This window comes from Eleutherodactylus coqui, chromosome 1 (assembly GCF_035609145.1).
Source record: "Eleutherodactylus coqui strain aEleCoq1 chromosome 1, aEleCoq1.hap1, whole genome shotgun sequence".
In the NCBI taxonomy this organism is placed as follows: Eukaryota; Metazoa; Chordata; class Amphibia; order Anura; family Eleutherodactylidae; genus Eleutherodactylus; species Eleutherodactylus coqui.
In genome coordinates, this window is record NC_089837.1 from 209,428,903 (window position 1) to 209,453,476 (window position 24,574).

General features: G+C 41.0%; 1 protein-coding gene across 2 annotated transcripts in view; it reads left to right on the forward strand.

Moving 5' to 3' along the window:
- The window catches only part of EZR (ezrin), a 55,567-nt gene extending 37,248 nt beyond the window's left edge, over positions 1-18,319 (forward strand). For both annotated transcript variants that reach the window (XM_066605478.1, XM_066605479.1), the window contains exons 5-14: positions 2,108-2,382; positions 3,312-3,395; positions 4,202-4,348; positions 9,413-9,509; positions 10,639-10,802; positions 11,769-11,899; positions 13,480-13,640; positions 15,503-15,595; positions 16,671-16,913; positions 17,505-18,319. In XM_066605478.1, coding sequence (XP_066461575.1) covers positions 2,108-2,382; positions 3,312-3,395; positions 4,202-4,348; positions 9,413-9,509; positions 10,639-10,802; positions 11,769-11,899; positions 13,480-13,640; positions 15,503-15,595; positions 16,671-16,913; positions 17,505-17,669 — 1,560 coding nt within the window. In that variant the 3' untranslated portion in view covers positions 17,670-18,319. The remainder of the gene's footprint in view (positions 1-2,107; positions 2,383-3,311; positions 3,396-4,201; positions 4,349-9,412; positions 9,510-10,638; positions 10,803-11,768; positions 11,900-13,479; positions 13,641-15,502; positions 15,596-16,670; positions 16,914-17,504) is intronic.
- The last annotated feature ends 6,255 nt before the right edge of the window (positions 18,320-24,574 follow it).

The following is a 24,574-nucleotide window of genomic DNA, read 5'->3' on the forward strand; positions in this document are numbered from 1 at the left end:
GTCTGCCTCTATGCTACATATGCTCTTGGCTTTCTGGTTTCCTGTTTCTATGATGGAAGAGGAGAGTAGAGAGGTGGCGAATGCAGAGGGGAAACCAGCCTAACTACCAATGCAGCAGTGATCAATGCATTCAGCAACTGTTTTCAGTGCTCACACCGGTGGAATGATGGGGAAGAAAAGTGTAAAACCTACTTTCAACCTGTAAGCTTAGCTTATAGGTCTAAAAGTAGGTGACGGACTCCCTTTCACCTTTTAGTGCCACAAGACGTAAGTTTATATTCTGGCTGATTGGTGCTTAACGCAACAGCACGTCAACTTGCGTCCTATGGATGGCGTGGGCTCAAAAGTCGGCCGGACTCCTGCTGTAGCAATGGGGATTTGTGGGATCCCTGATCCTCACTGTTAACCCCTTATATGTAAAAGGGTTCACAGATGGAGCGTGCTCTCTCTGACGTCATTGACCCTGCCATGGTCAGTGATCGCTATTGTAAGCTATAATGAAATACAACAGTACTGCAATGCATTATCATAGCAATCATAGCTTTTCTGGCATAAGTCCCCTACAGGAATATATAAAGGAAAAAAAAGGAAAAAAATAGTTAGGCCTTGCAGAGACCTGCACTCGAAAGCAACGTTTTCTAACACCGCGATTTGCGAGCACTGTCTAAATGATGGAGTACTGTTTTTTTTGTTTGGTTTGTTTTGTTTTTTTAAACAACCAAAACCCTTTAATGCAAAATATATCATTTTGGTACCGCTGTAATTGTATCATCTCGCAGGAAAAAATCATGTCATGCTGCATGATTAATGCTGTAAAAAAGAAACTGTGGCAGAATTGATGTTTTTGTTTTTTTTTCTCCCTGCCCTTCAAAATAATTATAGTAGTTTCACGATACATTATTTAAAAAAAAAAAAAAATGGTATCAATAAAAACTACAGTTTGCCGTGCAAAAAACAAGCCCTCATATGGCCATTCTGACAGAAAACTAAACAATTTCTGACTTTTGAAAAGTAGAGATGAAAATCCCCAAAAAATCGTCACGTCCGCAGGGCCGAAATAGGTTATGTCCTTAAGGGGTTAAACGTGCCACGCAGTAATGATTTCTGGTGACCATTTTTAGAATGACTGTTATGTATAAAATATCATAATTGTAGCTTACGTTCCAGATGACTGGGGAGGGGGGTAATGGGCTTGTGGCTGCACATCAGCACTACTAAACTGTGCAAAGTACATGGATGCATTCTCTAGTTTACCCTGGAATGTGTGAATCTTACAATGAGATTAAAGATGGGATGGAAAGCTTCTCAGCCCCAAGGAAGTTACTGGGTATAGGCTTAGTCTAGAGGCTCCTTTTAGACAGCACAGTTTTCGTTTGCTCTCATGCAGCCTGTTTAGATAGGCTGATTCATTGTTGACTTATTTAACGAGCATCCTTCAGTGTTTCACAGAGGTGCGCTGCAGAGGTTTTGTTCCATCTTCCTTATTTGCCCGTGTGATAGCCGTTGGTATATTTGTTGGATATTTTAGGGCCCTACAGTCGTCCCGTCTAAAACCACCCCAAGCGAAGTTAGGATGGGGATGAGAAATATTTCTAACAGTCGAAATGATGCCCGTCATTCACCCACAGAGCCAGCAGTTGAGAGGTTTTTTTTATACATTTTTGCTGCGGAACCAGGAATAATGATATTACATGCCAGACTCTAAAAGAGCTACAAATCCTACCTTCCAACAATGTGACAAGCACATGAGGTTGAGTCATGCATATTTCTGTAGTATTACGGTTGATGGCCTAGCTGTACACTAACCACTGATGGACTAAACAGCAGCATAAATAACATCAGAAAGCCAAAGGGCGTGTGTATATAGTGTAATAAAGAACAACAAAGAAACCTTGCTTATGGAAATAGTTGGTTTACAGTTGTTTGTACAGGCAACGCTATTGCTTCTCTTCTACAGCTGCATTTTGACATCATCTGCAGGTTCTCTACATGTCTTTTCTGAGTTGATTGCCTTTTACGTTGTGTGCAAATGCTAAGCTTTTACTACAATAGTACCATATCTTTATGTAGCTTTATGATATTGATTTGGCCACTTACTATTGGGCAGGTATCTGCACAAGAGGTGAGAAAAGAGAACCCTCTGCAGTTCAAGTTCCGGTGCAAGTTTTACCCTGAGGATGTGTCTGAGGAGCTGATCCAGGAGATCACTCAGAAACTATTTTTCCTGCAAGTGAAAGAAAGTATCCTTAGCGATGAAGTGTACTGTCCTCCTGAGACTGCGGTCCTCCTCGGCTCTTATGCCGTACAAGCTAAGTTTGGAGACTATAATCGGGAAACACACAAGTCTGGATACCTGAACTCTGAACGTCTTCTACCACAGAGGTGAGCCCAGAAGTGAAGAATACACGTTAAATACCCACCCTTTTTGGAATGATTACAGTTATGTACCTTGTCAAGGTTCTTTACCATGGATAGAATTTACACCTATACATGCTAATTCAGCTCTTTTTCCATGGGTTACATCTAACTATATTTTAATTTCCTGAAATCCTATTAGGACATACTAGCTAGCACATTTTCCTTATGAATATAAATGGAAGGTCAGTGATGCATAGTCGAGTATAAATATAAAGCGGCACCTGTACTTATGAAGGATGTATTCACAAAGACCACTATGCAACACTAAGGCCCCTTTCGTAAAGCGATTCCAATGTGAATTCTGTTCCATGTTAGCCTCCCATTGAGTTTAATGGGAATCGGTGCCATTTTTATTACACAGATTCCATGCAATTTCTGTCTACGTTCAATGTGGCTAATTTGCATTTGCAGCATCTTTAAACTTAAATCTAGTGCAGAGATTTCCAATATAGATTTTATATTGAGTGAAAATGTCCTAAGAATCCTTATACACAGAAAGGTAAATTGTCCGTATTTATCACCAATCAACAATATAGCTTTTAGACTTGTAACACTTGTATTTGTTACAATGCCCGAGTATATTTTTCTGCTGGCGATCGCTTGACTTTCCTTCTCTCGTTACAAACATTCCTGTTTACACCAGTGGATGTATTGCCAACGAACAGTCCTTGTTTTAGCCGCATAAAACATGCGATCAATGATAAATGAGCAAATTATTGTTGTTCGATTGCTGCAATCATTTACACTGGATAATTGGGAGCGATTGTTCGAACGCTCAATCAGGTAATACCAGTTTAGTATTGGAAAGCCTCTTATCTATACATCCATCCTGCTGTCAGTGTATAAATGTCCGACATCTGCATGTGAGTCTAAGTGATGTTTCCCATTTCTAGAGTCTTGGACCAACACAAGCTTTCCCGAGAGCAGTGGGAAGAGAGGATTGAGGTGTGGCACTCAGAACATCGTGGCATGCTCAAGTGAGTCTTCTGTACTTTGTATTTCTTCGATTGTATATCATGGGTATCTTTAGCAATTGCGCTAAAGGGGTTCCTATTTCCTCACCATTTATGGGAGCAGGAAAACTGCATTCACTGGCCAAGTGAATCTGTCTCATGATCGAACCAACCCCATTGACTATAATGGGGTGTGCCTGGTTTCTGTCGTTTTTGTATTTTAGCAGAATCTCCAACATTGATGTGGGATGTGGACAGACCCTAGTGGTCCTGGATGAGAAACTCGCGATTCTCGTTTGCTCTAAGCTTGTAACGTCCTCCCCAGCTCGTTCATGTTCGAGCAGCCTGTTTAGAGAATCCTGCAGTTCTCATTCACTTATTGTTTCACATTCCTATGCTGCACTCAGGTAGCCTGTTGAGGTATACCTCAACAGGTAGCCTTTTAGGCCAGTTTCACATAAACTATGATCATCATTACTTTACGATTGTGGTGGTCCAACCTCTGCCCCCCCACACCCACACACACACACACACACACACACCAGTCCTGGGATTGATGGGCACTACTTTAGCTCAGCATTCCCTTCTAGGTTGTTTCCTTAACAGCAGCATTCAAGCTGCTGGACTCTGCAGGGAACCGACAATGTTCCGCATTACACTAACCCTGTCAGGATTGTTGGGGTTCTCGGTTTGCTCAGTGGGTGTCCAAGCTCTATAAGTATATGTAGCTAATGTATAACTAGCGACCTCTTGCCTATAGCCTGCTGATTTTGAGGGTTTCATGCTGCTAGAACAAGGTGCTGATGTATACAAACGGTCTTGCTTTTCAGAGAAGATTCGATGCTGGAATATCTGAAGATAGCTCAAGACTTGGAGATGTATGGAATTAACTACTTTGAAATTAAGAATAAAAAGGGCACTGACCTCTGGCTGGGAGTTGACTCATTGGGCTTGAATATTTATGAGCATGACGACAAGTAAGTAAATATATATGCGAAAACTAAAGTGGGTAAGCCTGACGTTTCTGTATATATGTGATAAGATACTGTTAATTCCAGCACCTTTTTAACCCCTTCATTATTTAGTGCCTACACAACGTGTGTGTGTGTGTGTGTGTGTGTGTGTGTGTGTGTGTGTGTATGTATATATATATATATATATATATATATATATATATATATATATATATATATATATATTATGTAAAAAAAATTTGTATACACACACTTGGGGCTCATTCCCACAGCATATGCATAAAACGCTGCATAAGATCACACAGCGCTTTACCCACCTAGGAGGCAGTGGTGAGCCGGCTATTGCTGCTCATGACAGCGATAGTGCACTGTGCATGGCAGCGTATCTCACGCACACGGTCATGTGCAGTGTAACTTTTTTTTTTTAAATTCTTTGCATATTGTGTATGGACAGTGTTGCATACGCTACCCATAGAGAACAATAGGGCTGTTACTGCGTGATATGCAGTGTAATAGCGCATACTGTGATCTTTTTCATGCGGGTATGTACACACTGTATATATGCTAAGGTGAATAGATTAATGAAAATCAATGTCCTTTATTGACTCCACCGTGTATCACACAAGTGTGCATAATACGCGGTGAAATCATGGCCGTGTGAATGAGTCCTGGGAACTATTTTTCTCAAATCGTCATGCTGGATGATATTGCAGGCAGCCTAACGCGTCTCCAGTGTGACACATGTCCGGTGTGAACCTGCTCTCATCTGGGAAGAGAACAGGGCATTAGTGGTGGACCTGCCAATGTTTGCATGCAGAACTGTGAGGACGTCGGACTCCCGTGGAGGCTATTTCTGAGAGTCTGGTCAGAGACCTTCAGCCCACTGGAGGGTATTTTGTAGGGCTCCTGCTCCACTTAGCACAAAGGAGCAGATGGTAGCAGTCCTGGCGCTGGGTTGACGCCGCATGTAACAGCCGGGTCCTGGTATCTTCTCCATGTTCTTGAGACTGCCAGGAGACGCAGCAAACCTGCGTGTAACGGCTCACATGGTTGTGCCATCCTGATGGAGCCAGACTACCTGTGTAACCTGAGGGACCACCGCATGACAGCAGGGGCAGCAAGACCAGAGAAGAATCCATCCTGTTTGTGGCCACCAAAAGCATTTCCTTTTTGGGGCTGTCCTGCTGTTTTCTCCCCAGTGCGCCTGGTGTCACTTTCATTTGCACCAAAGCAGGTGAAATTGATTTACAATGACTTCTCCTTCCTAAGGTGATAGAACACACTTTCATTTTTGTCCGCATTTAAAAAATGTACCAAAAATGAAACTGTGTGTAGAAATGGGAGCCTTAATTATACAAAGGGTTATGGGAACAATATATATTACACCTTTTGTAATCTGTTGACACTTGTTCACATTACATGAGTGAGCCAGCAGTAGTATTCACCTGAATATGCACACATGCCATGCTTTTGTAGACTAGTTTAATAAATGTGTGCCAGGAGCTCAGCCATGTACGGTGCCTGAATGTCTGTACTGTTTAATGAATACTGATGCCAAATGAAAATGTCCTATTCTCTTAATAGCAGTTTTGTGTAATTAAATATTGTGTTAATGATTTAAAGAATCAGAATTTTGCTCCACAATTGCATAGTGCGAACAGTACATATTTTACACCGCCATACTGTGCTTGCAAGAATATGTATTATACACGTCGGGTAGAATGACTAGTAAACTGCAGTTTTAGGACGGCGGATTGAAAAAGGTGAGGAAAGGCTTCCTAATACAATGTAAGCTGGTGTGTTACATGTGGAGTCCCTGCGACCGCATGTAATGGTGGGAGTCCTCCATACCCAGTAGCTCGGCACAAGGTGTGGCCGGCCCCCGGCCCTGTCTGGAGAAGTAGAAAGGAGTACATGAAGTCATTCTTTCGCAAGCTGCCAGCGTTACAGATTCCACCCTGTGGAGAAACAAGGAGTGCCTGTCTGCGGGTTACGTAATAGAAACTGCCAGAACTTTTTTTTTTTCATTATTTGAAATACAGGATACCTACAGGGTCACTATGGAGACACAAACAGGTTCTGCAAGCTGCAGGAGCCTGCGAAATACAGCACAAAGCAGAAAAATGTGACTTCGGAACTCCAAATAGTTGTACAAAGACATTCTGTTCGTGTCCAGTGCCCTGCTGCAGTTGACTAGTTTTGCAAACCTGATTTCCTAGACTTTGTGACTTGGGCCATAAAATCCAAAACATCTTGGTGAAGTTTTCAGATTTCAATGCTTCTTAAATGTCTTGTGGTTGAGGAGTTCACATTTCTTCCAAGGGCACTCGGCAGCAGCTCCTCTCATAACTGGGCCGTGTGTTTTCACAAGAGTTTGATATTCATTGTGATAGTCAGTATCTGCGTTGCCAAGTACTTTTGTGGCCGATAGCCAAGTTTCACCTGTAAAACACCTATGATTCATTCTCTACCAAGATGTTTGTAGCTGCACATCTAGCACATTGTGTACTTGGTGTGTTCGGTATTCGCTGGAAGAGGAGTTTTTCCTTCTCCTTCTAAAGAATCTTTTACCCGTAGTCCTTTATTGGGCCATACACATAACCGATTGGGTGCTTTATGCTGCCCTTACTAAGGGCGGAGCAAATAGGTTTCCTGATTAGTCATTATGGCTGTCAATCAAAGCTGTGCAGCAGCTCGATGGAGAGAGTGAGGACCCTGTCCTTATAGCACTTGTGGCAACGCAGAGGATTAAAATACAGTTTTTTAGTGACTATATACACACAGGAACGTATCAGAACTGCTTCCCAAAACTGCTGACAGACTCCTTTTCAAGGCAATAAAAACTCCTAATAGGTTTATCGTTACCTCATTAACCCCTTAAGGACCAATCTTGGTAAATTTACAGCGCTTAGTCCTGGGCTTTAATTCCGTCCGACAGCAGAAGTATGGCGTGGGATTAAAGCTTCTGTTCCTGTAATCAAGCAGGAGCAGGTTGGGTCCTCGGCTGTCAGACACAGCTGAGGACCCTGGAAAGAAGCTGTTTTTAACCGCTTCCGACTTCTTTCTAGGCTATATAGAGCTCACTGAGCGCTATGTACTCTAGAGAGAAAGTGGAAGTATTTCTTCTACTATGCGACCCAGCAATCCCGTGACCACTGGGTGCCCTCTGTCACAGCAGATCAGCTTTCTTAGTGACTATTGTCACTGTAAGGGGATGTTTTCCCCTGTAACTGGGGCTCCTATGTATGCTGCTCCTGTGGATGCCCCAGCTATAGTGGAAAAGTATGAAATGTAAAAAAAAAATTGCAATGTGAATGCAAAAACATAATTTACTATTCATTTACTTTCACTTATCGCTCACTTTCAACCAGCCTAAAGATCATCACTGGATCGCTGCCTTCTCGCTGTGTGTAAACACCCCCCACTCAGTGCTTGACATAGAATGGCTCAGGTACAGCAAAACAGGGAGTGGTATGTGGCAGGATACCATATGGAACCTGCTTGTCTCCATGTCTGCTCGTATCACATCTTGCATCCAAGCTAGAAGCGGTACAACAGAGTATTAGAGCCTCCTTTCCCCTCTGCAGGCCCTATATCTGATTCTCCGTTCTCTCGACTGGTGAGAGGAGCCTGCTATTATACTATCGGCTATACAGTTTGCACATACAACTGCAGATTCTGCTCTGTCTGTAACACGCTGTGAGACATAACATCATAATGTAGTACAGAGCAGTGGTGATGCGAATAAACAGTAGTAAATAATTCACTCTTAGGCCTCATGTCCATGGGGAAAAGAAGAATTAAAATCCGCAGCAGATTTTAACTCTTCACCTGCACGCGGATCCGCACCCCATAGGGATGCATTGACCACCCGTGGGTAGATAAATCCCCGCAGATGGTCAATAAAAGCGATTTTAAAAAATCAGGGAGCATGAAAAAAAATGGACGTGCTCCATTTTCGTGCGGGCTTCTATTGAAGCCTATGGAAGCCGTCCGGGTCCGCGGGAGACCCGCGCCTGAATTACACTCACCTGCTCCGGGCGATGCAGATTTTCCTTCCTTTGCGGCCTGATCTTCCTTCTTCGCGGCCAGATCTTCTTTCTTCGGCCAGGTGGATGTGCCCGGCGCATGCGCGCGGCACGCAGCCGGCGTGCCGGGCACATCGCCGGGCCGAAGAAAGAAGATCCGGCCGCGACGGTGAGAAGATCAAGCCGCGAAGAAGGAAAGATCCGGAGCGTGCGGAGAGGTGAGTAATTGTTATTTTAATGCCTCATGTCCGGAGGGCAGGAGGGACCCGCTACGGATTCTACATGAAGAATCCGTAGCGGGCCTGATTTTCCCCGTGGACATGAGGCCTTAACAAAACATCTGTGTGACTATTGGTTGACTTATTAGGAGGAAGGTAGACCCCTACTGGTTGTCATTTTGAAAGTGATTTTTTTCAGCACAAATCCTTATTTTAGGTAAATAAAGTAAATTGCACTTTTGCTAATGTTACATTTGCTATCGTACAAGCACAAGTTGTTTGAAAAGTCCATGACTATTTGAATAGCTGTTGCCCGCTGTCTGTCTTTCCTGTTTAAGTTTTGTATGCTTATACAAATTTATGCTTTTTTTTTTTTTTTCCCCCCACGTTTTATGTGCTGTTGTATTTTTTTTTTTCCTGGAATGTATGTGATTGGTTAACCAATTTAGAAGCCAGTATAAAACTGGTCTTTTCAGTTGGTTTTACTACGATGATTAGGAACCCATGCTACTTTGTGTGATGATGTTTAAGTACCTGCTGTTCAAATAAAGCTGTTTTTCACTGGATCCACATTTGAGATGTAAAATCTTTATCTGCTGTCTGTTAGCGGTCATACAGGTAAGCAGTCAAAAATCAAACCTTAACATAGACTAAGCAGAGATAAATGACGATAGTTTGTCATGTGAGACTCCAGATTATCTTGCCATTTCAGGTTCTACACATTTGGCAGACTTCCAGATGCCGCACTGAAGGTCGTCTGCTGCACATATAATGCACATATTCCTTATTTGTAATGGGTTTGTTTTCTTCTCTTATTTTAGATTGACCCCAAAGATTGGTTTTCCTTGGAGTGAAATCCGGAATATCTCCTTCAATGACAAGAAGTTTGTTATTAAACCAATTGACAAGAAGGCACCTGTAAGTGTTGCCTTAACCCTTTAACTACCAGTCCTTTTTTTTCAGGTTTTCATTTTTGTTTATTTTTTTATGCTCTGCTTTCAAGAGCCATGTTTTTAACAAATTAACTACTCGTTTCTTAACAGATTTGCTCCAATCTAATTTACAAGCTACAATTTTGTATACGTACAGCTAAGAAGATAGAGCTAACATACAATTCTACATATTCCATTCTGTTTCTAATGCTTTAAAGAGCCATTCCAACAAAAACACATTTTCCATCCCTGACCCCTTCACCTGACTGCCTCTAACACTATAGAGGTGGTCTCTGTATATTGGATTACCTTTCCTATTGGGGTGTGTGATCATTATTGGTAAGGGTGGTTCCAGTTTTCTGCTCCTTTCGGGGAGCAAGAAAGGGGGAATCCCTTCGCTGACTGGCTCTGTCTTATGACGGAACTGAACAGTGCTGAATGGACCCTATTGACTATAATGGGGTCTGTTCGCTTTCTGGTCAGCTGCCCAGCTTATAGATGGAAGAAAAAGCATTGCATGCATTGCTGCTTCTTCCAGTATTTTGTACCGGATCTGTGATGGCTGGGGGTTCCAACACTGATGTGAAACTGCCCTAACTGTAATAGGAGTGTCTGTATCCCCCTCTAGGCAGTTTCTATGGTAAGTTCCATGTAACAACGTAACACAGACTGAGAAATTGACTAGTTTCAGACAGCATAACCCCGAGTAAATCTGAACTGGTTGTAACTGAGATCACATGACCTTCTGGGGAGACACAGGCCAGCAATTTGTGATAGAAAGGAATGACTAACCAAGGGGTGGTGAGTTCTCCCTCAATGGAAGTGTTCAAACAAAATCTGGACAAATATCTGTCCGGAATGATTTAGTAATCCTACACTGAGCAGGGGGTTAGACCCGATGACCCTGGAGGTCCCTTCCAACTCTACCATTCTATGACTTGGGGGTTAGCTACATATTGAATACAAAATCACTGGAGAGGCCCTTTAATGTAACTCAGATCCATTTTGGATTATTGCCAACCTATAACCTCGAAAATTGATCTTCAACGTGGCAAAGTTATCAATGCATTTAAATGTCCTGTCTGAGTAGAATTTATTTTCCTTTATAATTTCAGGACTTTGTCTTTTATGCTCCACGCCTGAGAATTAACAAGAGAATCCTGCAGCTCTGTATGGGTAATCATGAGCTGTATATGCGCCGCAGGAAGCCAGACACTATTGAAGTGCAACAGATGAAAGCACAGGCCAAAGAAGAGAAGACTCAGAAGCAAATGGAGCGGTGAGGAGAAGCTCAGTTCTTTACTGATCCATGGCTCCCAAATATCTAAATGCTGTGGATACATGATAATGGTTGTCGGTGGACCAACCCCTTTAATATTCTTTTTATTAAGGTCTTTTGAACAATGTAAGAAAAAATGTGGTATGAAGATATCCTGTAAGCTTTTGTTCAGGCAGAACAGAATAATGTGACATGCATGAATAGCAGCCCCGTTTTCCTATTCGATCCTTTTGTGGACACTCTTCATGTTACACTACAAGGCCAAGTCCACAAATCCTTTAGATGATTTTTTTTCACGGCAGTTTTTGAGTGTTTTTTTTTTTTTCCCCAAAAAAAACATTAGGCACGTGTGTTCATAAAAAAAAAAACCCCGCATATCTGTGTAGATTTATTAAGGCTGTATATAGACCATGTAAAGTTAACGAGGTAATATGAAGGTGTGCTGAATCTACTACCATGGCAGAAGCTGTTTGATAGATTTGCCACGTTTTTGGTGCAAGTTTTGCAGCTTGATAAATTTGCCACCCCCTTGTTTTAGACCCCTGTGAAAAGTCTAGAATGAGACAATCCTGGCACATCTAATGCCTGAAGTCTGAAGCATTAATAGTAAATCTTCCCTATCGCATCTTGCTTGCTGGTGGATTTTTAGTATTGTTGTAGTCTTTATTCCAAAATGCAGCATGCTGAGCGTGGCGGGGTCTTGTTCGAGGATTACCTGACGCTTTGTTTGCTCCTTTTAAAGTTTCCTCAAAAAATGCATTTACAGAAAGACCTCATTTAAAATATTACAAAAACCGCATACACTTATATCAAACGGTGCGCATTTTTACATGTGTTTTTTGATGCAGTTTGAACTCATCATTTGTAATCCAATCCGGCTGGTGACCACAGTACATTTATAACAATACTAGATCATGTTAGTTAAAGGAGGTAAGCAGTTGTCTTTGTTTTTTTTTCCCCATACAGGCAGCAGCTTGAAAATGAGAAGAAGAAGAGGGAAGAAGTTGAGAAAGAGAAGGAATTGATGATAAGGGAAAAGGAGGAACTCATGCTCAGGTTGCATGAGTATGAAGAGAAGACAAGGAGGGCAGAAAGAGGTAAGCTGGGGAGAAGTTTAAGAATTCTTTGAAAATAATACATTGCTGACTTGCGAAGTAATTATTCAATGTATACTTATGGAACAGGATGCAAATGTGCAAATGAATTGGGAATATGCATGGTTAAAAATAAGTTTTGATCATTTTATTTTGTATGTATTAACCCCTTAACAACGAAGCACCATAAATTTGTGGCACTCGGTCCTAGGCTTTAATCCCGTCTAATAGGAAAAATATGCCGCGGTATTAAAGCTCCTGCAATCTAGCACTGCTGGGTCCCCCTTCCCTCATGCACAGCAGAGCTGCAGGTTCCTAGCAGATACAGGTCAGCTCTGTTAGTGACTCTTGTCACTGAAGGGAGATGTCTGCCCCTGTAACTGGGGCTCCTATGGATACCCTAGCTACAGTGGGAGTGTCTTAGTGAAATTAAAGAAAAAAAAATAATAATCATGTGACCCCCCCCCTCCCCTTCCCCAAAGGTCTTATATGACGTCATGTGGGACGTAGATGTTTTAAAAATTAGTTACAAAAATAAGTAAGACAAAAGTTACAGATTATTATATATAGTATAATTATACTGTCTCCAGCAAAAAAAAAAACACTACATGATTTATTTTTGTAGCAGAAGAAAAAAATTGGGCAGTAAAATCCCTGATGTATCTGATCGTTTAGGACCAACACGCCCTGGTACCTGGGTTAATATACACATCTTTCACCACCAAGCAATAATTTTTAAAATATGGAGGCCTCTATAATTGTAAAATCAAATGTTATAAAATAAGTCCTTCTGACGTTTTTCTAATACATTATAACTAGAGATGAGCGAGCGTACTCGGCCACGCCCCTTTTTCGCCCGAGCGCCGCGATTTTCGAGTACTTCCGTACTCGGGCGAAAAGATTCGGGGGGCGCCGTGGGTGAGTGGGGGTTGCAGCGGGGAGTGGGGGGGGGAGAGAGAGAGAGGGCTCCCCCTTGTTCCCCGCTGCTACCCCCCGCTCCGCCGCGGCGCCCCCTGAATTTTTTTCACCCGAGTACGGAAGTACTCGAAAATCGCGGTGCTCGATCGAGTAATTACTCAAAACGAGTACGTTCGCTCATCTCTAATTATAACCTGACATTGAAGGAGGAACCCTGTAAACATTGCAGGGTTAGAACCTGCTTTCTACACCTTCCTTTCTGAATGATGCCCTTTTCTGGAGACTGGAAAAAAAGTAAACCTATTAAATAAAAATGTATCCAGGTGTATTCACATGCATTTCACATATATTCAAATCTAGGAGTTTGCCACCAAAAAAACCCAAAAACTTTATTTTGATGAATAGAACTCATTTTGAATTGCAGAAATACCTGCAACAAACCTGCTCATGTGTGAACGTATTGTAACCTTAGCAGCTGGGCACCTACAGTGTATAGTACAACATACCAGTAATGATTGCTGTGTGTGAATGGGCTAAAGCATTGACTCCATCTGGTTGGAGAATCAATTAAAACAGGACTTCAGTCTTAATGGGGAAAACGTGAAAATAGAAAATGTACATGTGTATCTTTCTGTATGACCTAGATCCATTCTTTGTGTTAACAGAATTAACCGAGCAAATTAGAAAAGCCCACGAATTGGAAGAAGAGCGAGAAAGAGCTCAGTTAGAAGCCGAGAGACTGGAGGCTGATCGCATCGCTGCCCTCCATGCCAAAGAAGAGCTGGAGAGGCAAGCTGTTGATCAGATGAAGAGCCAAGAGCAGCTGGTAATACACAGTCAGCCTTTTATTAGCCATTTTTCTGGACCTAAGACTACTTCCAGCAATATTGCCACCTTTTTCACCAAAGAGTATGATTTGCCACTTATAGCTGGGGCTTAATTATTGATTACCCCCTAAGGACATGGCCTATTTCTGTCGATAAGGATGCAATGATTTTTTTTTGTAGATTTTCCTCTCCACTTTCCAAAAGCCGTAACTTTTTTTTTTTTTTTTTTTTGTCGATATGGCCGTATGAGGGCTTGTTTTTTGCATGGTGAACTGTAGTTTTTATTAGTGACATTTTTGGGTACATAGACTATATTGTAAAACTTCAATTTTTTTTTTATATGATGGAGAGAGAAAACCCAAATCCTGCCATTGTGTCTTTGTTTTTTACAGCGTTAATCATACAGCATAAATGACACGTTATTTCTGCGGGTCGGTACGATTACAATGATACCAAAATTCTTATTTTTTTCTTTATTTTTTTTTAGGGTTTTCCACAATAAAAACCCCTTTTTTTTAAATTTTTTTGGAAATTATTTTTTTTCTAAATCGATGCATTGAAAGTCCTATAACTTGTTTTATTTTTCTGGACTTTTTCTGGACTAAGCTCTGCGAGGGCTTATTTTTTAGTGTGACGAGCTGTAGTTTTTATGGGTATCATTTTGGGGTACATACAGCTTTTTTGATCACTTTTATTGCATTTTTTTGGGAGGCAAAATTAAAAAAAATAAGCATTTGGCCTCTTCTTGCGCTATCGGCAGGGTGTAAGTGTACGTCCTGTTGCGCTACGTACCCGTCTGCCAGGACGTACACTTACGGCCCGTGGTGGCAAGGGGTTTAGACTGGCTGAAAAGAATGTATGGTCAAATATACTTCACAGTACATATGTCAGGGTTAAATAATCTTGATTCCAGTAGAAATCATAGTAACTACTATCACAACAACTCAGACTGCAGTGTCAGCATGGAGTCTGACACTCTACACTGTGCGGACATCTGGAGCTTGACGTCATCACAGTGTGTCGGGGTGGGACACATCCCGGGATGTCCCTCAGCACGGTCTATGCTGGGTTATTGGCCTGATGGCAACTCTCACTGCGAGAGAGATAGAAATTGCTGTATTCGCTTATTAACCACTGTAATTCTATTAGTCGTGAGTTTGCTGCCATCTACAGGACATTGCAGTAGTTACATTTTAGTATCATTTTTTGCTAAATACAAATAAATTTGGTTAACTCACTTCAGTACTTGAAGCCACAATCATAAGTGAACACAGGTAGGTCAAAAAATTCACTTAATGGCCCACTTTTCCCTTTGACTTTGGTTTGGGCTTTACTGGCACCAGGACCCAAGTTCGAAGTGCTTCTCTATTTATAAGTTTTCTTAAGGCTCTGTTCACTTCTCGGTGTTCTGCTCCATTATGGAACAGAAGAATGAAAATAAAGCAGCCAGCGGCGGTACCTGACTAAACCTATTGACTGGAATGGCTTCAGTCTGGTTCCATCATTTTACCAGACAGATGGCACAGCATGCTGCTCTGCTTTTTTTTCCAGTTCCACACCAGTGTATTCCAAGCATATTCACGCATCCCTAGTATGGACGTGTGTCCCAGCAAGACCACAAGCCTACTAACCCCAACTCTCACAGTCCTAGGAATCTATGATGGTGGTAATTCAGTAGACCCGCGGTCTTGCCGGGACATATCCATTTTATAGGCGCATGAATGCTCTCAATACATTTTGGCTTAACAGTCCATTTTACACACTTTCTACTATGGTTGTTATAAAAGGGAGAAGGTATGTAGTGTGTACCTGTGTTTACTTGTTTCTTCATTGGATTTATCATCTGTCATTTTTCATCTAGGCTTCTGAGCTAGCAGAGTATACAGCCAGGATTTCCCTCCTGGAGGAAGCAAAAAGAGCTAAAGAAGATGAAGTTGGTGAATGGCAGCTGCGGGTTTGTAGCCACATTTATTATTTACTGCAATATTTGACATTGCATCTTTTCCATTACATTATTTTTATCACTAAAGTTAGCCTTCAGTCTCCTTCTTTGCTCATTGACTATTAATACCCATTGATGTGGTTGGCTTTTGAGTGCTCTACATTGCTTTTAGATTGTGCATTGATAAAAATGACACTTGTTACCTACAGAAGAGAAGCCAGCCACTCCTCTAGCAAAGGTATTACTTCCAACAAATGTCCCAGCGACTGCCTTCACTTTTGTGCACCCTAGTCACCCATCTGTCCCTGGTGCTTCAGAGAGAGTATATAGCCAGGTATCCAGCTTTCCCATCAATTTGGAGACTTTTGGCTGAGCGAAGTACTTTTAAAGTTAGGAACCAATCCATTCAGGTTTGCCTGGACATAACGGATAGGTCCACAAGTTTTGATCAAAATATTGGCTTTGAACTTTGCATTATTATGTGATTAATATAAACAACAGATGTGCACATTTATTCAGAAATTAAATGTGTTTGGATGCTGAAGCTCGTGTTTCTGTGCTTGTCGCAGCTATGGCTTATAGGCAGCTTCACATGTAATGTTTTGTGGCAACAGGATGGTAAGGGGTCTAGGAGTGAGTAAACATTACTCTCTTAAATGTAGCCTAACCATGCTAGCTGTTGACCAGTGTGATTGATGTGTTATAAAAGTGTATGGGGCAAAACCCATTGTGCATTAGAATTATTATCATGACCTTTTTTTTTTGTTTTTTTTAGCCCATATGTTAAATATACTACAGATTTATGACTTACAAAAAAGCCACTAGTCAACAGTCCTTGCTTCAGTAATGTCTAGGCGCTGTGTCAGTGGCTCCTGCATGCTACCAGTTCCTGTCTTTAAAAGCACATTGATTTCATAGAAACTGAATTTCACAATTCTATGGAGCTAACAAAGCCCTTATTGTGATCACCATTGAAACCTCGAAAGCACTAGAACTAGCCTTGTTTTTCATCCAAAAATTAATTGACGTTCACGTATTTTTCAGTAATCTAGTTCTGAATAAATGGCAATGTTTCTGTGGTTGACAGGCAAAGGAAGCCCAACACGACCTTCTTAGGACAAAGGAGGAGCTGCAGATGGTCATGAGTGTTCCCCCACTTCCACCTCCACCAGTATATGAACCAGTCAGGGAGTACGTCAATGAGCACCTGCCAGATGATGGACTAGAATACAGTGCAGAACTCACCTGTGACAATTTTCATGATGACCGCAAAGAAGAGCAGCGTATCACTGAGGCGGAGAAGAATGAGCGCGTACAGAAGCAGCTAATGGTGGGTGCAGATTCAACGGGCCTTTCAACATATTAAATGACTTTACTGAGACTTTAACGAGAATCTGTCACCATAGTTATGCTGCTGTATCTGAGGACAGCATAAATTAGTATACACCGCATTGGGAGAAAGCTGTCAATCCATGCATAAGGGCAGCTGGAACTCCTAAAAAAAAAAAATCCCCATTTCTCTTCCTGATTTTTATGAAAAGTACTGTGCCTATAAAGTAAGCGACCATATAGCTGTAATTAAGTCTGTCACTAGTTTATGCTTACCTCTAATAGGGTAGCATAAATATGATGACTGATTCCCCTTTTAAAGTTTTTTACCTTAGAAATATTTTGGGTTATTCTGTTTCTTTGACTAGTTTTGTTGCCTTCAATATATAAATTGCCAAAAATGCAATTATAAATAAATTCATTACCAATACTTTTTACACCATGCCGTAGCAACTATACAGCAAGAAATGGGGAAAACCTCTTAAAATAGCTGAGATTTTTGCTATGATGGGGACAGTTTCTTTTGTGTTCTTTCCTATTTAGGTCTTAAAATCAAAATCTGACATTAACTGTTTCTCAATCTCTCTACCAGGCTTTGACAAGTGAGCTTTCTCAAGCCCGAGATGACAGCAAGAAAACGCACAATGACCTCTTACATACAGAAAATGTACGAGTGGGCCGTGACAAATACAAGACCCTGAGACAAATCCGACAGGGCAACACCAAACAGAGAATCGATGAATTTGAAGCAATGTAATGGACTTTGTCAGCAGACACAGTCCTATCTCCATTAAGCATGTACTGAAGGGTCCATGTGTGATAACCTTGTATAATTGACTTATAATAGCTGCAAAAAAGAAACAATTTCGTCTTTTTTTTTCTTTTTTTTTTTTTCTCCACTTACGACTTTTTTAGACAGCTAGCAAGTCTTCATAGCTACCCGGGGCCAAAATGCATTATGGCTGCCATATGCAACCGCAGTACATTTTTGCACCAATTATTTAAGATTAAAAGTTTGTTAGAAATTCTGTTTATCAAGCTGCAATGAATAAATGTTAATACTACGGTGCCAAAAGGCTTGTTGTCTTTGTGGAGAATGTAAAAAAAAAATTATATATTTTTTTGTAAGGCTTGATTCAAATTTGATATGGTTAGCAGTTTGGCACCTGATTAATACACTAATGCCAATGGGTCATTTTGTTTTTATTATATTTTTTCACTGTAAATTGCATTGGTGTATACCTGTAATTAAAGATTTCTGGGTGAATATTGTGCCATACAGTTAATGTGTGTAATTTTCACCTCCAAGATTCTGCATTTACTCCTGGTTGGGTAACCTTTAACTGAGATGCAAGTTCTGAGTGTTAACAGCTTAAAATAAAAGTATACCTATGTGACATGCTTTAATATGATGACCTCTTGGGTGACTTTAGCGTCTCTTACTGCTAGGTTTAAGGTCAGCTCCTTTTCAGAATACAAATTCTTCATAAACGCTGAAGTTAGTTGCTCAGAATTTCAACCCCATGATGCCAAGGACTGAAGACAGGTTACAGATTCTTTTTACCTTGTGAGATAGTTTTGTTGGTGCTCACTGTTTTTTCCGCCTACTAAGTAGTGCATTACCTATGACTGCCAAGAGGAGTGAATGAAAGCAAGTGACAACGGCAATAAGCATATTTGTAACTCGAACAGTGGCTGTCACTTTTCCAGGGCAGATTTTATTTTCTGAAAGTAAACCAAAAATTTAATGACCGTGAGCAGATATCTTAAAAACTGCAGGGAATTTCAAGGCTATGTACAACTTTGCAACTAATTTGCTTTCATTGCTCCACTGCATCTAAGGTCAAAAATAATGCAACTTTGCAAGTATTCTTTATTAATCCCATGACTGTATCTGATGAAAATTGTCTGTCAGGTGTACACAAGGTTTCTATGGAACAGGCTTGTCAGCAGGGCCCCCTTCATAAGCAGCAGGTGTTGGCTTGTCTTCAACAGCTGACACTGGGCGGCAGTAGCTGCGATCGAAGAGAACTCTAATTGCAGCTGCTAACCATTTAGATGCTACTCTCAGGCCAATTAAATGCTGCTGCCAGAACTAACAGAGGAATGGTGGGTCCTCTGTTGGCCAAATGGCTCACCTGCGAAAAGATCACGGCCAGCTGTTCATTTGTCATGGCAGCCTGCTGGAGGCCCCCAAGGCTGTCATGGTTGTTTGCCTGTGGTGATAGAATGCCTGTGAGAATACAATATACTGCAATACTTAAGTATTTAAGTATAAGTAATCAAACGGTCACAAGTTCAAGTCCCCTACAGAGATGGGAAAAGTATAAATAAGTATAATAAAGTTTTTTTGTTAAGTATGGAAACATATAAATAAATTTCAACCCCCAACTTGTTTTTACAGTATGTGCATAAAAAAATCAGAGCTATACAAGAATAAACCTATTTGGTGTCATGGCGTCTCTAAAAGTCTGATCTATTAAAATAATGCTTAATTTATCCTGCTCGATAAATGGCTTAAGATAAAATAAAATACGTAATGCTGGAACTGCACTATCCTGGTCACGCCATCTCTAAGAAAATGTTTTGTAAACAGTGGTCAGTCATATATACTCTAAAATTGTACCAATAGAATTTACAGTTTTGTCCGTCCCACAACCCCATCAACAGAAAAATGAAAAAAGTTATGGTGTTCAGAAAATGGGGTCAGTAATTTTTTTTAGAAAAAAATAAGGCAAAATCTATATAAATTTGGTATTGCCACAATCCTACTAACTAAACTCAACAGGTCATTTCTGCTGCACCATGTATGCCTTAAAAACCATCCCTTCCCTCGCCCCCAAATGGTGCACTTGTGTAATTTTTCCATTTTACTCCACTCAGAAATGTGTAAGCGTTTTTCAGTACGTTATATGGTAAATTAAATTGCAACCATTGAAAAATAAAACAGATGCTGCAAAAAACAAAGCAAGTTTTTATGACTACAGAAAAATAAACGGTTGTTTTTTTCGAAAACAGAAAGGAGCAAAGAAAAATGCCTCGTCCACATGGGGGTAATTAAGGGGGTCCTATCATTTTGTGTCTACAGCTGCTATGCAGACCTATGAATCTCCATTGTAACAAGGACTATTTGCATTTTAGATGCATTGGGGGGCAATAAATAAAGAATTGCTTGTAAAGCTGTACATAGCCACGAATATATTTTTACTTTTACCTTTCAGCCACGTAGCCAACTTACGAAGTAAACTTTGATAGTCAAGCACAATAATATTTACTTCTCTCCTGGCCCAGATAATGCATGGTGGAAGCATCTTCTCTACTAGAAGAATGAAAAAGTGTTTTTAGTCAGCACAAGTGGAGATCACCAAGAAGCATTAAAGGGGTTTTCTTGTCCAAAGCAATTGATGACCTACCGTCAGAAATGCTTAGCAACAGCAGATTGGCTGGGGTCTGACGCCTGCAACCCCAATGATCTGCTGATGTTAATAAGCTATGGCTGGTCACAAGGGACAAGTCCTCAATAGTTTTGGACTGGGAAACCTCTTTACCTACCTGTAGATCTGTGCCAATCCTTAAAGCTGCACTCATGTGGCACTGCTTGTGGGTAAGTCTATGTATTTCTTGCCAAAAATGATTATTTTGGCAAACTCAATTTACAGACTTTAAGTAGTCATAGGAATGTACCATAACTGCAATAACGTGAGCATGTATGAATAATACACTCATGATTGCTATTACATATGTTTACTGAAATATACCCAGTACATCCCATATCAATAAAACTTGTTTATTAGCAAACCATTGCCAGATGTTCAGTATTTCCTAGTATGTGATGAGTTTTACCTAGCACCCCAAATAATGCAGAGCACCTGAGTTGAACTATTGCAAGCAGTCTGAATGTTGGGTGAGCAGTTATGTGTTTCGAGATTTACTAGGAATTTTGATCCGTCTCCAACACTGTGATAACTAATACAGAGAAGTTATTTCAGGTTTGTTTATTAGGACACTCTCTCTCTCTTTCAACACGGAGTAGTACATGAATTTCTCCTTCAAAAGAAACTTTGATGAAGTAGTAATAAACATACTGATGTCACTTTTTCTTAGGGCCTAGTCACACATGCACTTTACAGTTCTGTGGCACAGCTGCATACTTAAGAGTTATCTGGATACTGGACCATCCCTTTTCAATAGGACACCCTGTGTGAAAATGATAAACACCCCTCCACAGCCACCGCCATCTGTCCTAGGAAATTGGGTGACCACTGCAGGCATATTTAGGATTTCAGCCGCAGTTCAGCAGCGCTGCTGATTGGAGCCACCTGATTGGCTCTTCAGCAGAACGTGACTACACAGCGTGCACGCGGATTGCCTTCAGCAGCCGTGCACTACACACTACACTTAAGCAGCACGGGGTTAGGGTTACCTAACCCTAAACCCTAACCCCGTGCTGCTTAAGTGTAGTGTGTAGTGCACGGCTGCTAAAGGCAATCTGCATGCACGCTGTGTAGTCATGTGGTGCCGAAGAGCCACTCAGGTGGCTCTAATCAGCAGCGCTGCTGAACTGCGGCGGATATCCTAAATATGCCCACTGCAGCCAATGAGAGGCTGCAGCTTTCATCACCCATTCACCTGGCATTAGCACTCCCATTCTGAGCACCATGATGCCAGTAGTTCAAGAACGTGACACTGCTGCTTCTCATTGGCATCGGTCACAACACACCCTGGGGCCACAGCATTTTGCAATGCTGGATGCCAGAAGCCTCAGTTTGCTAAGTGTATATCTCTATTTTCACACTTTAAAGTCCTGTTGAATAATAGTAACTGGACAATCCCTTTAACATCCATAACTAGATTAGATCCCATCATGGGGATTTACAAAAAAAGTAGTACACATATGAATAAGCCATTGGTGCTCATGTACCCAACTGTATATTATGGCTCTTTACCAGTTCCATGTAGTGTAGAGCTGTGACATGGTAGTAATTTACCCACTGTAGATATTGATGGATGTATTTTGAATGCATTCCGTGTGCTTGTGTATAGGAAAGAAAAGTCATGCTGTGTCCCCTATTATGCTGTATAGATAACTGGTTTCCCCCAAACTGTATTCCTCCTGAGGATCTGTACAAAAGCCTCCACACAGATACTAGACAAAAGCTAATTTCTCCCCTAAAAACATTAGCAATGATAAAAGTAGTAAAGTATTGCTACATGCTGATTTTGTCACAGATTCAATACAAAAATTTGTTCAGACTGATATGACAAAAGTTTACCTAAAAGATTTCAAACCACAAGCATACGTTGGAAGAACTAGTTAAAATACACTTTACTTAAAGAGTGTTACTATCATGTACATACTTTACAAGGCCAATGATAAAATATCTTAAATAGAAGAAACCCTGCAAATTAAGAACAAGTTCAGGCATAAGAATGGTTTAATAACAATAATGTCCTTAACATGGTATCCACTATAATATAATAGTGCATGCAAAATACACTCCATTCTAATACAGAAGTAAAGCTGCAGCCTATCAGGTTATAGAAATTCATCGTAAAAATTGCTTGTCTTTAAGTTATTCAGAAAATCCTTATTCTTTCCAGTAAGAACAGCATATGACCACCATGAAATTTCAGTTTAAGGCTGGACTCACACGGCTGTAAGCGTAAAACTGCTGCGTGGGTCATCACTGTGGCCTGGCATATGGCAGAGAACTTGTATGGCCAAGGACAGCATATGTCACGCACGCTGTTATGCACAGTGTACCTGTGTTTTGTTTTTTTAAATCATGCACCATGTCGAATTAAATTGCGTATGGGCACACTTCTATACGAGTCCATAGAGAACAATGGGTTCTCATACGCGGCAAAATAGAACATGTTGCTTTCTTTTTTGAACTTGTGTATTATGCGATTCCAACACGCTAATGTGAGCAGAACTGCATAAAGCAATGTAATTGATTGCCTGCGAGTTATGGCGTATCACGCAGGTGTACAGAGCCCGTGTAATATGCAGTAATCATACACTCGTATGAGCCTGGCCTTAAGAGGTGCCACTAGACATGCTCACATTCCCTATGTAAAAACAATTCTGGAACATCTTTAAAGAGGTATTCCCATCTCAGGAATGTCAGGTGATCTGTTGGAGAGTGGAAGCTGTTTGTATTTTTCAGAACTGTTCCTCAGCTATGCATTCTCTGGCCCCGTCTAACTAGATACGGCCATTGCATTCTGGTAGTGGTATCCATGCTTGTCTACTCTTTTCATCTTCTCTGTTCTTTTGGCTGGGCTGTTGAGAACATGCACTGCAACTCCCTGTCCGGCCAACTCTCGGCAACTCTATTCTAGTTTATAGGATGGCTCCTGGCCCTGCAGCTGTTCTATATGCTGTGGGCAGTTGAACTGGCAAAGCTAAATCCTATCCTTACACACAGCAGGACAATGTATTCCTGCTAGTAGCGTCCACCTTTTTATTAACATAAAAGGAGGATTCAGCCCCATAGTAATGCTCCATTCTCCGCTGTCACCAGTGAATCATAGTCAGCCTTGACTGGAGAATTAAGCATTACTTGTAGCGCAGGGAGACAGGACAGGATCATGTTACACTCCATGATTGCAGGAGGGGCCTGAACAGACATAGGAAGTCAGGGGACTGGTGCAATATGTCTCCACCGGATGTATAGGTGCAGACATGGATTGGCCGTCCAGTGTTACAGAGTATGCCCAGGTGATGGGCTCATATCACACATCTCCGGGCCGAACTCGCTGCGCTCAGACATCTCCCCGCTGAACTGGCATGTCCACTACGGTGGAGACATATTATATTGCACCAGTACCGGAAGTCAGATCCTCATTGATGTAATGCTGCTTGCTTGCAGATTATGTGAGGGTAGGATTAAGTCCCTCCTACTATTCCGGAAAAGCTGGCAGATGAAGCAAAGTTTGTTGAAAAGGTGAGGTGGTAATAACCCTTTAATAAAATCTTAGAACATACCCTATTGACAAGGGAAGTGTAAGGCCAAATAGTCAATTTACTCATACATATCCAGGAGGAATAACAGAATATATGTACATAAACTGTGATATATATCTAGCATGTCGTGATAAACATTGCCTATATTCCTCAAAAATAATTCCAATATAGCACTTCACTATACAATAATTTTACATATAAGAATTGTGCTCTCCATGTAATGTTGCTAGGTAACAAAGGAAACAATGCAGATGAAGCTATGCAGTATTTCTAAAAGTAGCTAGGGCCATGACGGCACAATGTCATTCCCATGTGCCAATACAATTATGGGCATAACTTCAATTGCCTCCTATGGGGAAAAAAATGAAATCTTGAAACTGTTACAAGGTTGTTACAACTTTTCTCCCCGTGAATTCACGACACTGTGAAGCCTAAGACACACTAAACAACTCACCTCTAAAAAATGTTGAGGCTAAAATAAACCAAACAGCGAAAGCCACACATCTATTATATGCTGTTACTCTTATTGCTATTTTTGTGCTGCAGTGCCTCCTAAAATCAATAAGAAAATTTGATACTGTAGTCAATGTAACATTAAAGTGAAGAAACTGGGTAGATTTCATATTTGCTCTAGACAAATAGCACATGAACTACCACTGGGTGCTTTGAGCCACAAAGTCACTCTAATTCTA